This window comes from Pristis pectinata, chromosome 27, assembly GCF_009764475.1.
Source record: "Pristis pectinata isolate sPriPec2 chromosome 27, sPriPec2.1.pri, whole genome shotgun sequence".
In the NCBI taxonomy this organism is placed as follows: domain Eukaryota; kingdom Metazoa; phylum Chordata; class Chondrichthyes; order Rhinopristiformes; family Pristidae; genus Pristis; species Pristis pectinata.
Window position 1 is genome coordinate 1,359,210 of NC_067431.1, and position 17,895 is coordinate 1,377,104.

The window sequence follows — 17,895 nt, forward strand, 5'->3', positions numbered from 1 at the left end:
GTCCCTCTGATGAAGGTATTCGAGCAATGTTGGTGGGTACAGAATTCCAGAACATGGAGCAGCAATGTATTTCCCAGCAGAGATGGTGAATGATAAGGGGGCAAAGCTGCAGTTGATGATGGTCCCAAGTCCCTGCTGTTCTTGTTCTTATTGGTGGTTGCTATTAGAAAAGTTAAGATGAGTAAATGCAGTGAATTTTGTAGATGGTAAACCTTGCAACAATGCTGTGCTGCTAATGTAGTAAATGTTACGGCTGGTGGATGGAGTGCCAATGAAATGGGCTGCTTTGCTCTGGATAATTGAGTTTGCTTTTGATTGTTGTTGGAGCTATGCTCATCCGAGCAAGTGGAGAGTACTCCATCGTGCTACTTACTTCAGCCTTATAGATGTTGGGAAGGCTTTGGGATGTCAGGCAGTGAAATATTTGCCTTGGGATAGCTAGCCTCTTTCATGCTCTGCAGCCACAGTATTATGGGCCAAGCTTCACCAATGATTATAACCAACCTCATTACCATCTTCGGCTTTGTTCATTGTTATATTAGCTGCTCACTACTTGTGGAAAATGGGTTGTTGATAAAAATTAATTGACCCATGGAAATCATAACTGCCCTCTGCTTCATGTTACTGAACAAATTTTGTTTGTGTATTGAAGTAAGTAGCACGGTGTTCAGTTTTATGAGCATTGCTTCCAAAGAGTACTGTGAGAGGTTGAAGTCAGGGTTACTGTTACTGACACGCCATTTGCAAAGCTGTTTAGCTCCTAGATTAATGAGGGCATCGAGAGCAACAGAAACGATGTAAAAGTTGTGAAATGCAGGTTGTGGAGAGCTGAAGCTGAAGAGAGCCAAGAAGGGAACTGCCCAGCAGATCAGACTGCCTCTGCAACTTAAAGTTAACCTGTTTTCTCACTTTTCCAGTTCTGATGAAACTTTGATCTGAAACCTTCGCCCTGTTTCTCACCCCACTGATGTGACTGGACGTGCTCTGTTTCCAGCATTTTTGATCTTTGTTTTAGATGTAAAGGATCTGCAGTTTTTTTGAATTTCATTTACTAAATTTGGGAAATTTTACTAAATTTGGTGCCGTGAAGGAAGAGGTTCTGACCAGGTAGTTTCCAAAAAAAAATAGAAGGGTTTAGCTTGGTGTTGTGGCCCATGTTGGTATCAGTAACATTGGTGATGAAACAATTAAGGTCCTGCAGGCAGATTTTAAAATGTTGTGGAAGAAATTGAGCATTTCCTCAAAGGGAGTGATCTTTGGATTATTCTGGATGCCATTCACCAGTGAGTCTAGGAGTTTGTGTGGAGAAAAGTAGGGTCATAATGGTGAAGAGTTGCTTTAATATTTTAAGTGGAATGCAGTCAATGCAATAAGTGCAGATGGCGCAAAATTTCTAAAGTAATTTAAGAAGAACTTTTTTTAGATGGTATTTAGCAAACCCAAGAGGCTTTGAACTGGAGGGGTGATTGGAGTGGTGTTCCACTGTTGTGTGTAATTTTAGATTCCATCTGTGGGGATGGAAGCTGGGTAACAGAAAGGATTACCAGTCAGGGAGCACTTCTGTGAAAGTGATCATAAATAAGTTAGATTTATGGAAAGGAACAGAAGCAAAATGGGAATAGAAGTTCTAGCTTGGGTAAAACTAATTTTACAAGACCAAGAAGTGATTCAACACAGATGGTTTGGAAGCAGCAAATTGAAGGTAAATCTGTTGAAGCAATGGAAAGTATCGAAGAAATCGATTCAAGAGGTCAGGGTAAGGGTGTTCCCACAAAGACAAAGGGTGAGACAGCTAAACCCTGGGTGACCTGATATGTAGAGGGTCACGTAAGGAAAAAGATGTTATTTTAGACATGGAGAGCTTAATATTGCTGAAAGTTTAAGAAGTACAGATGTATGGAGTGAAATTCAAAGGGAAATTCAGAAAACAGAGGGCTTGAGAAAATGTTGGCGAGCAAAATAATAATCCAGAGATGTTTTATAAGGAGCAAGAGAACAACAAAAGAGTAGGGCCTAATCAGGACCAAAAGCCTAACCTACATGTGGAGCTGCTGGACGTGGGTAAGGTTCTTCATGAATTCTGTGCCTTCATAAAAAAGGGGGGTCGATGCCAAGTTTAGAGTGTGGAGTATTAGAAGGGATAAACAGAGCAAAAGGGGATATTTTAAGGGCTTGCATCTTTGAGAGTGTGTAAATTGCCAGGCCCGAATGAAATATTTCCCAGGCTGTTAAAAGGAGCAGGGAGGAATTTACAAAGGTTCCGACCATGATTTTCCCATCATACCTGGTTACTGGCATAGTACCAGAGGAGTGGAGAGCTGCTGATATTGTACTTTTGTTTAAAAACAGAAAGGTGGATGAATCAACTAATTGCAGAATACTTGGTGTAATGTGGATGATGGGCAAATTATTAGAATCCATTCTAAGGTGACATTGACCTTCACTTAGAAAGGGATAGATTAATTAGGGCAGTAAATGTGGATTTGTTAAGGGAAGGTCATGTCTGACTAATCTGACAGAATTTATTTATGTGGTAACAAGCAATGTTTTTAGTGTAGTCTACAGGAATTTAAGCAAGACTTCTCATGAGGTCCCTTGTGGAAGGTTGGTCAAAAAAACAAAAGCCCATTTCCAAGGGTGGTGCAAATGGGATCCAAAATTGGCTCAGTGGCAGGAAGCAAAGGGGAATAGTTCATGGGTGTTTTTGCAACTGGAAGGCTGTTACCAGTGGCTTTCTACAGGGCTTTAATATCTGGACCCTTGCTTTTTGCAATATGGATGGCACGGACTTGAATGTAGGTGGCATGATAAAAGGAGGTTGCAGATGATCCTCAAATTAACTGCGTGGTTGACAACGAGGAGAAAAGTTTAAAACTACAGGAAGGCACAGATGGTCAGGTCAGATGGGCAGGAAAAGAGCAAATAGAATTCAGCCCAGTGAAGTGTGAGGTAATGTAGTTGTTGGGTGCAAAAACCAAGGGAACACAGTTTCCAAGAAAATACTTGGAAGTGTGAAGGAACAGAGGGATCTTGGAACTTACTGATCTTTAGTGGCAGCTGGCCAGGTCAGTTCTAGCATAAAGATGCATGTATTCATCTAAGTACATCATTTTGTATCCATAATTTCAGCTGGGACATCCAGATCCCAGTGTCACTGTTGCCTCACAATAACTGGAGTTCAATTTGTGTCATTGATATCTGCAATATTTTCTCTGGAGTTTTGTTTTGTTCTTCCTATATAAAATGAACTTGGATTTGTACAGACGTTTCCTATTTTCAGGATATCTGAGCACAAGAACTGGTTTGAAATGTCATTTTTATTTTGTAGAAAACTTTGCCAGACACAGTTGTGCACACTGAGGTCCCACAAATATCAGGAGTGATTGGCCAGTTCAGGTCTTCAGTTTGGTGGATAAATACTGACTGGGACATCACTGACAACTCTTCTGTTCACAGAGTGCAGCCGGATCTTTCGCAACAAGCTGAACATTCAGACAAGACAACCTGTTAATGTCTCAAATGTCTGCTTGAAAATCCACAATTTGCACTGTTGAGGGAGCAGGAAACAGGGGCAGGAGGTGGTGTGGGAATACGTGTGTACCATTGTACCAGAGCAGATAAACTTGTAGTGTCCCAGGAGTTATGATAATGAGAAGTGGGGAATTTCTCTGAAAAAATATGTTTATTCTGTCTCCAGGCAAAAATGGTGCAACATATCCGGAAAAAGCACACGGATGTTCTGCAGGATAATCCAAATGCACTGCAGGCACTGCCTGCACAGACACCCATCGTAGCCACTGTCATCAGTGCAGCACCAACTGTTGTGAACACAGATGGTACAAGTGGAGATACAATTGTGGTGAGTACAAAGTGATATAAAACTGGGGAGAGACCAGATATGCACAGCATGCCTACCAACATCTAGGAGAGAGGTCAGGCAGCCAGGACCGATGCAGAAAATGAGAGAGATGCACAGACAGGCAGTGAGAGACCAAAAGGAAGGCGCATTCATGAGCTACTTGGAGAAAGAGAGAGGTAACTTAGGGTGGAGATGCTGCTGTGGAGATGCACAGGTAATCCATATCGCATTATCCAGTGAGTGCTGATTCATGGCAGCATTCTTGGTCCTGGAGTCTAAATGTTCATATCCCCTATACTTTGAAGGGGACATCTGCTCAAGCTGTGTTGTTAGTAAAGGGGGAAATTAGTGCACGAGTGAGAAAGGAAACTGGTGCAGAAGATCAGGACATAGAATCGGTCTGGATGGAGCAAAGAAACATCAAAAGGCAGAATACACTTGTGGGAGTTGTCTGAAGGCCTCCAAACAGTCATGATAATGTAGGGCATGGCATCAACCAGGAAATTAGAGATGCGTGTAACCAAGGTAATACAATAATAATGGATGACTTATTTTTATATGTTAGCTGGTCAAACCAAATAAGCACTAGTACCGTGGAGGATAAATCCTTGGAGTGTGTGCTGGGAACCCGGCGCGAAACTGCCTCTGGTTCTCCCGCGGCAATGCCATGGTGATCTCATCGCCACACGGCTTGGTGTGGAGTGAGCCACCTTGGCCAGATGCAGAGTCTGCTTTAAGGACTGGAGTGAGTGGTGCGATGCAAGTGGTCTGGCAGGACACGGAGCAGCCACTGCCAGTCACCAGCAATAGTCTGCACTCACTGTGCTGGCCAGCATGCAGCCCTGAGCTCAGTGTTGAATGTCCGCACTACTTGCCCCTGTCCATCCAGCGACAGCCCTCACCGGTAGCCGTTGCGTGCTGCCTCAGTCCACAGCAAGTCGTGTGGTGACGAGCTCAGTTCAGCCATTTCGTTGGTGAGGGAGCATTAGCAGAGGGCTGAGCCTCTACCAGGTTCCTGGTGCAGCAGTGGGGAGGGCAAGGTTCCAGCATTGTCATGTAATGTAATGACCCCCGTTAGCACTGATATCACCTGGGAGCACATCCTGAATGGTAAGTTCACACTGTGTTGCTGATTCGTGCACCATTTGTCCACCTGTGCTGAGCTGCAAAACTCATCTCTTTTCAACTTTCACACAGACAACTGATCTCCTGACTCAGGCGATGAGTGAGCTGTCGCAGACACTAACAACTGACTATCGGCCAGCTCAGGGAGATTATCAGCGTGTGCAGTACATTCCCGTCTCCCAGCACATCCAACCAGTTCAGGGACAACAGTCTCAGCACATCCAACTCCAGGTGGTGCAAGTGGCACAGGTGGGTGGCATGTTTACGCCAAAGTAAAGCAGAACAAATCTCTGCACTAAACGCTGACGGCAGACTAAACGCTGACGGCAGACTAAACGCTGACTGCAGACTAAACGCTGACGGCAGACTAAACGCTGACGGCAGACTAAACGCTGACTGCAGACTAAACGCTGACGGCAGACTAAACGCTGACTGCAGACTAAACGCTGACGGCAGACTAAACGCTGACGGCAGACTAAACGCTGACGGCAGACTAAACGCTGACGGCAGACTAAACGCTGACGGCAGACTAGACGCTGACGGCAGACTAAACGCTGACGGCAGACTAAACGCTGACGGCAGACTAAACGCTGACGGCAGACTAAACGCTGACTGCAGACTAAACGCTGACGGCAGACTAAACGCTGACTGCAGACTAAACGCTGACGGCAGACTAAACGCTGACGGCAGACTAAACGCTGACTGCAGACTAAACGCTGACGGCAGACTAAACGCTGACTGCAGACTAAACGCTGACGGCAGACTAAACGCTGACGGCAGACTAAACGCTGACTGCAGACTAAACGCTGACGGCAGACTAAACGCTGACTGCAGACTAAACGCTGACGGCAGACTAGACGCTGACGGCAGACTAAACGCTGACTGCAGACTAAACGCTGACGGCAGACTAGACGCTGACGGCAGACTAAACGCTGACTGCAGACTAAACGCTGACGGCAGACTAAACGCTGACTGCAGACTAAACGCTGACGGCAGACTAAACGCTGACGGCAGACTAAACGCTGACTGCAGACTAAACGCTGACGGCAGACTAAACGCTGACTGCAGACTAGACGCTGACGGCAGACTAAACGCTGACTGCAGACTAAACGCTGACGGCAGACTAAACGCTGACTGCAGACTAAACGCTGACGGCAGACTAAACGCTGACGGCAGACTAAACGCTGACTGCAGACTAAACGCTGACGGCAGACTAAACGCTGACGGCAGACTAAACGCTGACGGCAGACTAAACGCTGACTGCAGACTAAACGCTGACGGCAGACTAAACGCTGACGGCAGACTAAACGCTGACGGCAGACTAGACGCTGACGGCAGACTAGACGCTGACGGCAGACTAGACGCTGACGGCAGACTAGACGCTGACGGCAGACTAGACGCTGACGGCAGACTAGACGCTGGCGGCAGACTAGACGCTGACTGCAGACTAGACGCTGACTGCAGACTAAACGCTGACTGCAGAAACACAAGGACTGTCGAGGACTAAAATTTAAAAAAAAATCTGGAGCAGGAACGCAGTCTTCCTTGATCCATCACCCCATGCATTTTGTGGGATGGTGATAGGTTTTAAACAATCGTTGCACAGATGCTGCACTGGTCATGAAGTCAGAGTTGTACAGCACTGAGACAGGCCCTTCGGCCCAACACATCCATGCCTACTTTTTGGCCCATCTACATTAATTTCATTTCCTTGCACAAGGTCTCTAACCTTCCATGCCTTGCCACTTTAAAAGCCTGACTATCTACATCATCTGTGCTTCTCATAATTTAATATACCTCTATCAGATACCCTCTCTGCTACCTTTGCTCTCAGGTCAACCATCCCAGCCTATCTAATCCCTCCCGATAACTAAAGTCCTCCAGTCCTGGCAAAAACCCGGTGAATCTTCTCTGCACTCTCTCCAGTGCAATCTGCAGTGTGTAGCGTGAATGCACACAATACAAGTCGTCCCAGGTTACGAATGCCAACTAATGGACACCCTTACATACAAACGAGCTCCCATAATATTATAACAATTCATGTTTGTTCCTATGAATGGCAGAACTAGTTTCCTCTCTTTGCTTTTAGTAATTGATTTTTCTTATCAGTCTTTAGATCTTCCGATGCTAATCATTACAAAACTGAGGAGGTATAGTTACCATATCGAGTGATTTTTGTGTATTTTCCAACTTATGGACAAAAGCGACTTATGGAGGTCTGTAAAATCAGAGCCCATTCATTATCTGGGGATGGTCTGCACTCCACATGTGGCCTAACCAGTGTTTTATAAAGTTGCACATAACATCCCAACTTTCATCTTCTGTGCTAAGCATATGCCTTCATCACCACCCTATCTACCTATGTCACTACTTTCAAGGAATTATGGGCAGAAGCTCCAAGGTCCCCCTGTTCATTAACACTCCTGAGAGCCCTATCATTTATTGTATATGTTCTATCCTTATTTGACTTCCCAAACTCCTTGTTGGGATTTACCACCTCAAAAAAACTCAGTCAAATTAGTGAGGCAGGATTTCCCTGTACAAAGCATTGCTGATTATCCCTGATCAGCCCTTGCCATTTCAAATGCACATAAATCCTAATCCTTACAATTTTTCCCCAATAATTTTTCTACCACTGGCCTGTCGTTACCTGGCTTATCCCTGCTGCTCGTCTTAAATAAAGGACAACATCAGCTAACCTTCCATCTCCTGGCACCTTACCTGTGGCTAATGAAGGTGCAAAAATCTCTGAGAGGGCCCCAGCAATCTCCTCTCTTGCTTCCCATAGCAAGCTGGGATAGATCTCATCTGGCCCTGGGGATTTAAAAACCCTTATTCATCCCATGACATCTAATACCTCTTTCTACTTGGTGTTGACCTGCTCCAGATTATCCACGTCGTACTCCTTGAACTCCGTTTTCTCTTTCCTTCACATTTAAGTATTTTAATGAAACTGCATGCCTTCATTTTGGCAGTGAGCCAGTTATTAATTTTGGATATCTAGATTTCCCTGACCTTGGAAATTCTGCCATGTGAAGGGAGGTGAGAAGGTAAATGCCTTTTGCAGCAAGTGCCTGAGGATTGCTTCCTGCTCCAACAAGGTTACCTGTTAATTTCTCCTTGACTGTTCATTCCAGAATGGCCTTTAATGCGTGCAGCATAGAACCAGACCCTTGTTCCCAACTAGTCCATAAATAATTACCTGTATATCAAACGACCACTGCCTTGCTTTCGAATCCGCAGAATCGTTTCAAACTCTGCAAGTTTTTTTTGCATTTCCTGTTCTTTACCAACTATTACCTCTGTTAACGCAACAGAAAACTTCATTAAATGATGCACTATCTATTCTGTAAAACAATTATATCAAACAAGCGTGAAATGTTATCTGAATATTGCTGTATGCTAAAAACTCTCCATTAACAACATTTTTGATTGTTGCTCTTAGAAGTTGCATTCTGATACTTTTTAAGTTTCTAACTCCTTGGCCTGGACTTCCCTTCCAGAGGAAATAGTTTCTCTATCTATCCTACTAATCACTTTATTCATAAACACCTCAATTTGATCACCCCTAACTTTCGATACCAAAACCAAACGTAATCCTGGAACAAACCACTGCTGATGCTGGAAAACAGTATAAAAGCAAAAATGTGGGAATGGGAAAAGTTAGAAATTAGACCAGTTGCAGAGAAAGAGGGATGAAAGGGAATGCCTCATGAGACCATGAGATTTCATGCTGGTGCATCTGAAAGTGGGCAGGTAAAGTACGTCTGGAGGTATTTCCAATTAATATGCTCTATTTGGTGATCACTATCTGGTGTTGGGGGAAAAGTAGTGGTTGGGTGGTTGTTTTGTTAAACACGTCCGTTCAGTCCACACAGGTGTCCCTGACACTGTAGTTCTCCATCCCACTCCCACTTTGGCCTCTGTGCCCTTGGCCTCTGACTCTGCTCCACATAGCTTCATCTGTTTGCAGCCTTAAGGCTCAGCAATAAATTCAGTGATTTCAGATAACACAGGATTTTGGTTTTGTACCTCCCAATTCCAGCATTTAGGTTTTTGTCTCCTCTTGTGGATGTTTTAGAGTTCATTGGTCTTCTCCCATATTCACACATGGATATACAAAGCAATCAGCTTCATTCGGACAGTTGTTACTCAGGAAACAGGGTTTGGTGGATGGGTTGGAGATTGTACCTACCAAGGCTCCTGACTGCAGTACTGTCCAGTGAATGCTGCTAAAGGTACGTGCGTCAGGCCTTGGCTAATATTATCTAATGTTACTTGATATCAGCTAATATTATTTTATAGTATCTGGTCTAATCCTACACTGGTGTCTAGCACCTAGTCAGATGTGAGAGTCACAGCCACTGGAATAGGGTGTATCTTTCTATCCATATCTCAAAAGAAGGGGTGAATAAAAAGGTACTAATTTTTGAATCCATTAGTATGATACGTCATGAAGTGATTACGGTGCTGTTGCTGTGGTTCTGAGAAAGTTAATACGTCCACCTCTGTCTGTGTCATTTCAGACTTCCTCCCACCAGAATCAGCATTCCACAGTGGATGTCAGCCAACTGCACGATCCTCACGGCTTTGCACAACATGCCATTCAGGTGCAGCACGTCCAGGTTGCAGAGCAGTCCAGCACCATGCCCCCTTCTGCTTCCCAGGTAACTGTTCAGAACCCTGCAAGACAGATTACTTTCAGCCGAGGTTAACAATGCTGTGAGTGAAAAGGATTTCCTGTTCTCTGCATATTTTCCACAGTGTACTGAATCTAACTCATTCCAAGCCTGTCTCCGAAAATCGCCTGGAAGTTCAGATTTTATGGTGATTTGGCACCTTCTCCCATAAGACCTCCTTTGGTGTTCCTTTTCCCAAAGTTTCATTTTATTCATTCAGGCTAGGCTTTAAAATTAGAATATTTGTTTCTGAAATTTATTTAGGCAATGTGTTGTCTGCTGTCTCTGTTGATTGGAATCTTGAAGCAAAATGTCCATGGATTGCTCTGAGCATGCTTTGCACAGTAAGTGTTAACCTGTCCTTCACAGATAGAGACAGTAAATGTCGCACTGATGTGTGTGGAAGGATTGGGACGGGGTGTTCTCTTGTAATGAGACATCTCACACTGAACTGGGCATCCTAATGATGTGATGAGGCTCTGTATAAATGCAAATTTTTTTGTTGCTTTGCCAGGCCATGCCTTAGAATGAGATCCAAGTTACTTGCAAAGATTGCAGAATTGTCCTTCTCACATTCATGAAGTAGCTATCTATCTTTGTGAGGAGCATACAGGAGACAAAGCTCCTTCTGTAAAGTGGTTCTGTAGTTTTCTATGGTTCTATGGTCACATGCAGGTTCTGCCAGATAGTAGATGGGTGACCGCAAGGAAGGGCAGGCAGGGCAGGAGTCCCTATGGCTATTTCCCCTCTCTAACTGGTGTATCGCTTTGGATACTGCAGGGGTGGGATGGCCTTTCAGAAGAAAGCAGCAGCAGCCAGATCATTGGCATCATGGCTGGCTCTGCTGTACAACAGGGAAGGTCAAAGTCCAGACAAGCAATAGTAATAAAGGACTCGACGGTCAGGAGGACAGACGGTCCTTTCTGTGCCCATGAACAAGCCTTCAGGATGATGTGTTGCCTCCCAGGTGATAAGGTCAAGGATGTCTCGGAATGGGCACAGACCATTCTGAAAGGGGAGGGTGAACAGCCAGAGGTCACAATTCATGTTGGTACTAACGACTTGGGTAAGAGAGAAGGGTCCTGCCCCATCTCTGCAGGGATATCCTGCCCCACTAATTTGATGAAGTTATTTGAGGAGGTAAGTAAGAAAATTGATGAAGGCAGTGCAGTAGGTGTAGTTTGCATGGACTTCAATAAGGCTTTTGATAAGGTCCAGCACAGTACACTGGTCCAGAAGGGTAAGGCACAAGGCGTGTTGGATCCAAAATTGGCTTGGTGATAGAAGACAGGGGGTAGTGGTTGAGGGGTTTTACCTGAATAGAAGTCTGTAATCAGTGGTGTACCACAGGGATCAGTGCTGGGACCATTGTTGTTTGTAATAATAGTTATTGGATCAGAATGTAGGTGGTATGGTTGGGAAGTTTGCAGATGGTACCAAAATTAGTGGTATAGTGGACAGTGAAGAGGGTTGTTTAACAGAGCAGCCGGAACACTGAGCAGAGATGGAATTTAATCCAAACAAGTGTGAGATAATGCATTTTGGGACATGAAATACTTACAGCACATATATAATAAATGGCAGGGACCTTAAAAGTGTTGATGTACAGTGGGACATACAGGTCCAAGTTCATAGCTTCCTGAATACAGACGATCGGGGAGTAACAGAGGTATTCGGCATGCCTGCTTTCGTAGTCAGAGGCATTGAGAATAAGAGTTGGGACGTCATGTTGCAGCTGTACAAAACATTCTTCAGGCTTTACTTGGAGTATTGTGTACAGCTCTGGTTGGCACACTACAGGAAGGATGTGGTAGCGATAGAGTGCAGAAGAGATTCACCGGTTTGTTACCTGGAGTGGAGTGCTATAGTTATTAGGAGAGGTTGGATAGGCTGGGTTTGTTCTCACAGGTACGTAGGAGGTTGTGGGTGACCTTACAGAAGTTCACAGAATTATAAGTGCCGTAGATAGGACAGATCGTCAGAGTCTTTTTCCTCGGGTGGTGGAGCCTAGGACTAAGGCCACAGGTTTAAGTTGAGAGGGGAGAAATGTAAAGATCTGGGGGGTAAGTTTTTCCACACAGAAGGTGGTGGTTATCTGGAACAAGCTGCCAGAGGAGATGGTGGAGGCAGATCCAGTTATAACATTTAAAAGGCATTCAGACAGGTACTTGGATAGGAAGGGTTTAGAGGGACACGAACCTAATGCAGGCAAATGGGATCAGTGTAGGTCGGCGTCATGGTTGGCTGTGTTGTACCATTTTATGATTCTATGAAATGTGATGCCTTCCATTACTAGGAAATCTCAGCTCGAGAACAGACAGGCGATAATTCCATGAGTAGGATTCACGTTTGGATATATGTTCTGAAGTGAATTACACAGTCTCTGGCTTTCCTAAGCGAACAATGTATGCAAACAGGATCTTGAAAGTTTCAGTGTATCAAACTGTAGATGGTCAGTATGGATGTGTTGGGCTGAAGGGCCTGTGTCTGTGTTGTTGGACTCTAACTGTATGATCAAGTTATTAGATGAAGTTTGAAAGCTTCAAATTATTGCAGACTCTACAAGGAAATAAAAATAAATGCATTTCAGTATTCTGTCTTTTATTTAAAATAAAAATGCTGTAAATACTCAGGTCAGGCAGCAGACGTGGAGAGTGAAATAAAATTAATGTTTCAGGTTGATTACCTTTCAGCATTTTCTCTCCCTGCAGCAACTCCCCGCACTGCTGAGCATTTCCGGTGGTTTTGTGTCCGTTTCAGAATTCCAGCATTTGAAGTATTGCAGCATTTTATCTCTGCTGTTTCATTGATGTGTATGTTTCAAAGCTGTTTCCCTAACCTGAAAACATAGCAGCCTACTGGAGACCAGTAATCTAATGAACAGAAAATGAAACTACTGATAACATAAACACTTCTTAAAGTTGTAGCAATATTTACTGACTTATTCTCTCATGTTCTTTGAAATATGTGTTTGATTGTAGAGTGGAAGTGGTCAGCCTCTAAGCCCCGCATCACAGCAGTCACAGGAACTCAGCCCTTCCCAGATACAGAGTGGAACATCAACACAAAACCAGGTCTTACAACAGCAACCAACAGCTACAGTACAGCATACGTACCTTCCCAGCACATGGGGAACCTTCCGCAACTACTGTAAGTCTTTGTTGTATACAGACACTCCTGGAAGCAGAGCCACTCAGGCTATATTCTTTCAATAACCCAGAATTACAATCCTCTCTCTCCACTTCCCCATTCATAAAACTACGTGGTTGTTTGAAAACCTCAAATTCCAAGTTGAATTTCCTGCTATTCTGAGATTATTCCAATTACTTTCTCAGCATCTGCTGTCTGGATCTGAACAAATCGTGCATAAATTTACATTAATATGTCACTCAGAATCAGTTCAGTTCTGAAACTGAGGGAGATCTCATTGAAACCTACCAAATACTGAAGGGCCTGCATAGAGGGGGCATAGAGAGGACATTTCCATCAGTAGAGAGTCTAGGATCTGAGGGCACAGCCTCAGAGTAAAGGGATGTCCCTTTAAAACTGAGATGAGGAATTTCTTCAGCCAGAGGGTGGTGAATGTGTGGAATTCATTGCCGTGGAGGGCTGTGGAAGTCATGTGATTGGGTGTCTTTAAGGCAGAGGTAGTTAGGTTCTTGACTGGTGAGGGGGTTAAGGGTTATGGGGAGAAAGTGAGAGAATGGGGTTGAAAAAAAAAATCAGCCATGATTGAATGGTGGAGCAGACTTGATGGGCTGAATGGCCTAATTCTGCTCCTACATCTTATGGTCTTATAAAAGCAGACAACACTGGAAATTCTCCGCAGATTAAGCAGCATCAAAAGTTGTGATGAAAGTTCAACTGATGGTTAACCTGTTTCTCTTCACAGATGCTGCTTTACTTGCTGAGTACTTGCAGCATTTTTCTACCTTTAGAATTCTAGCAGCTGTAAATTGGATGTGTGATCTGTTGTCCATGGCTTCGTCCATGGGTCATGTAGAGGAGGAAGGATATGTCACTGATGTAAATTTGTAGAAAAATTCCTTCACTAAATGGGTAATGATGAAATGTTGCTCCTTCATTGAAAGAAATATTTAAACCAGCTCAAGTTACCCAGGATTGTGAAAAATATGTTGACCCAAAAACTGCAGTGAGTTCACTCAAGTTTGGTGCCATCATTACTGTAGCTATTACCTGAATGGAGAAAGACTCCACCATTTGTTTCTCATTAATTGTCCTGTAATATATAAATCTAACCTTCCACAAGGACACACTTCACCTCTCTTTCTGAGAGCACTGCCTCATTTTGATACCTGCTCTCGTGCACACCTGGGTCACTCAATTTAAGTTAACGTATCCATTTATTTAATGCAATGTTGTCTGCTCAGGGCTTTCCTGCCTGTGAATTTTGTTTTGAAGTGTAACAACAGCTATTCTGTGGACAGTGAAAGAAATGAATTATCAGCTTATTTGCTTTTGATAGTATTGGAAATGGAAAGAACGTTGGTCAGTACAACAGCACTTAGAATAGTGGTATGTCATCTTCCAGTTTAAATGTACTTGGGACAAGAGTTGCCCTTTCAGTCCCTTAAGCCTGTTCTACCATTCAGTGAGCTCATTGCTGATCAGTCTCTTGGCTTCGTACCTTGTCTAATAAAACTTAATTAACCTTGGTTTTAAAATGTTCAATTCAGTCACAGATTCAAGTTCTCTTTTGTAAAGAGAGTTCCGCTGCCTCTGTGTGGAAAAAGTGTTGACTGACAGCAGTCAGCAGGGCCATCGCTGTGAATGAACAAGCTGTAATTTTAAGGTTCTCCTGGACTCTCCCACCAAAGGAAATAGTTTATTTGTCTCATAATCTACTGTGAATTAATCACCCCTTAATCTTATTCATGGAAATTCAAGACTACATCTAGTAATGCGTTGATGATTATTAAACCCTTTCTGATTCTGCACAGGCATTTTTCTTGTAAATTACATTGCTCTTTCTTGAAGCTTTGCAAGTGCTCACTGTCCTGCAGCGCTCAAACTGAATGCAGTACAATAAATGTAACTACACCTTCACTTAACTGTGATCTGACTTCTATCCCTTTGTGTTCTGGTTCTGATGAACCCCACCTGCCACAGTTCTTTTTATCATAAATGTATGAAATGCTGAGGTTTTGGCACAGATCAACGACGACACTACCTGTCACATTCTTCCACTCCGGGCATCCCTCTTCCCTAAATCTCAACTCCTGACTGTTTCCTAATCCATGTTACCTCTTTGAACAGGCAAGTGGGACCTTCGCTTAATGTTTCATGCAAAATTGATGTCCCAAACAGTGCAGCAATTCCCTAGCATGAGCTGAGTGCCAGTCTAGATTAGCTGTATGGATTTTATCTTTTTACAGAGTTATCAAACCTGTGAAGAGAATTGTGCCCCAAGAAATGTTGGATAGTTTGATCTTCTCCGCAGTTCCCACCGCCTTCAGAGAGATTCTCAGCACGTAGAGTCACACAGCACAGAAATGGGCCCTTCAGTCCAACTGGTCCATGCTGACCAAGATTCCCATCTAAGCCCGTCCCATTTGCCTGCATTGGCCCATATCCCTCAAAACCTTTCCTATCCGTGTACCTGTCCAATTGCCTTTTAAATGTTGTTCATGTCCTTGTCTCAATCACTTCCTCTGGCAGCTCATTCCGTATACTGATCACCCTCTGTGTGAAAATGTTGCCCCTCAGGTTGTTATTTAAATCTCTCCCCTTTCACCTTGAACCAATGCCCTCTCGTTCTTGATTCCCCAACCCTGGGAAAAAGACTGTGCACATTCACCCTTTCTATGCTTCATGAATGATCACCCCTCATTCTCCTATGCTCCAATGAAAAAAGTCCCAACCTGCTCAACCTCTCTTCATAACTCAGTCCCTCAAGTCCCAGCAACATCCTCGTAAATCTCCTCTGCACTCTTTCCAGCTTAATGTCACCTTTCCTATAGCAAGGTGACCAAAACTGAACACAGTATTCCAAATGCAGCCTCACCAACTCCATCTTTCATTTATTCAGTTTGAGTGCAAGCACTGAGCCAATCTGGCCTTGATAGGTGCTGATCAAAATGAATTAAATTTAAATGGTGCAACCTACAAATGAGGGGATCATCTGATTCATAATTTACTCATTTATCAATTAAGCTGCCAGTCTTTTCACATGTGAGATATTTTATTACAGATGTAAACTTTTACAGTTATCACACACCAGAGTACTTTAATATTTCCAGTCGAAACCTCACTTACGCTCTAGAAGCAAGGTCACCCCAGCCTCAGTTGTTGAGATGTAATACACATGATGCCACTTAGCTATATAGACACTTGAGGCATATGTGGATGGGACTCGAACTCAACATCAGCAAGACAAAGATCCCCTACCAACCTGTAGCCTTACTCCAACTCTGCCTTCAAACAATGAAGATCCACAATGTGACTTTGGAAAATGTGGACCACCTCTCAGTGAAGCATGGGTCAGTGATAAAGGTCAGCATCACCTTCAATGGGCCAGCACAGCCTTTGTCCATCTGATGAAAAGAGGGTTTGAAGATCAGGAGCTCAGACTCTCCACAAAGCTCATGAATAACCAGAGTGTCAGTGGTCCCTCCCCTCCTATTGGCCTCAGACACTTTAGAGATGCCACCTCAGAGAGAAATACCAATGTCACCCACTTCCAGGGCAACACCTCCAGCACTGAGGCTCTGATGGCACTCAGCTGGCACCATTGGACTGGCCATATCTTGCCCTACATCGGATTCCCAGAGTAGGCATTCTGTTCTGAACTCGGATACAGGAGCAGAGGACATGATTCAAAGGTACTTTCAAAGCCTCCTTTAAAAAGTGAAACATCCTCACTGATTTATGGGAATCTGTTGCCCATGACTGTTGTAAATAGAGAAAATGCCTTAAGGAAGCTCTTGAGAACTTCAAATCCATTTGTCAGGAGCACACTGAAGCCCAACATGGTGGCAGAGGGAATGCGCCACCTCACAAACTACCAACTTCACCAAACACCACCTGCCCCACCTGCAGCAGAGATCTTAGGGTTCCACACTTGGCTCATCAGTCACCCAATAACCCATGGAAATGGACTGGAAACAAGTCATCTTCAGTACCATGGGCTAGCTTATGAAGACCAGAGCACATTAACCATACACTGTCAACATGTTGTACATGGAAATCAGGCAACAAGAGGCAGCTTTTGAATGAATGTTGCCACTCTTGGCAATTTTTTGCTTGTCCTTCAGGCTGGTTTGCAGCTGCTATGTCCCGTATTGTTTCAATGTTGTGCCTGTTTTGTGGTGGTGGGGATCAGAGGTGTTGTTACTGACTTAATGAAGGAAAAAGATAAGATGGGCAGTAAATTTGATGATGTCAGAAATCACTGATCCCAACTGTAAAAATGGTTAAAATAAATACCCAGGCAAAGATGATAATTATTCCAGAAAAAGACCGAGAGACTTGAGGCACTAGTGATCATTTTAAGGAAGTTAATAGATGTTTGGGAGATGCTGGTAAATAGCAAGCAGACCATCGTTGTATCTATGCCAAAGATGGTGAAAGAGTGGACTTTCATAGTCTATAAATCAGAGAGAACTTTTGTGGTCGACAAATGAGAAAGCCTAATGGCTGAACCATCCCACATCTGGAGCACTGCATCCAGTTCCAGAAGCCAAGAAACAAGCTGAGGCAGTACTGTGCTGCATTCAGTACTGTACTGAGGCAGTACAGAGATGAGCCAAAAGAGGTTGATTGCAGTGAGAGGGATCCCAGATTTGGGGCGGCACAGTGACCAGCCAGCAGAGTTGCTGCACCCGCAGCACCAGAGATCCAGGTCCAATCCTGAACTTGGTCACTGCCTGTGTGGACTTTGCACCTTTTACCTGTGACTGCATGGGTTTCCTCCAGGAGCATCACTTCCCTCCCACATCCCAAAAGTGAGGGTTGGTGGGTTAATTAGCCACTGTAAGTTGCCCCTTGTGTGTGGGGAAGTGGTAGAATCTGGGGTGGGGGGAAGTGGAGAGTTGATGTGAAGAGAATAAAATGGAATTGATGTAGGATGAGTGTAAAATGGGTGGTCGATGGTTGGCACAGACTCAGTGGGCTGCAGGGCCCGTTCCCTCATGGTATCTCTCCGTGATTCTGAGTCTGAGTTAAAAGGTAAGTCTGGGCTGACTGAAGTAAAGGTATCCTTGGGCTTCTCTT

The 17,895-nt window shown here is 44.1% G+C and overlaps 1 protein-coding gene across 2 annotated transcripts in view; it reads left to right on the forward strand.

The window, feature by feature from the left end:
* prdm10 (PR domain containing 10) overlaps nt 1-17,895 on the forward strand; it is a 153,299-nt gene that overhangs the window by 122,044 nt on the left and 13,360 nt on the right. For both annotated transcript variants that reach the window (XM_052040007.1, XM_052040008.1), the window contains exons 18-21: nt 3,698-3,859; nt 5,057-5,233; nt 9,511-9,651; nt 12,645-12,813. In XM_052040007.1, the coding sequence (XP_051895967.1) occupies nt 3,698-3,859; nt 5,057-5,233; nt 9,511-9,651; nt 12,645-12,813 (649 nt within the window). The remainder of the gene's footprint in view (nt 1-3,697; nt 3,860-5,056; nt 5,234-9,510; nt 9,652-12,644; nt 12,814-17,895) is intronic.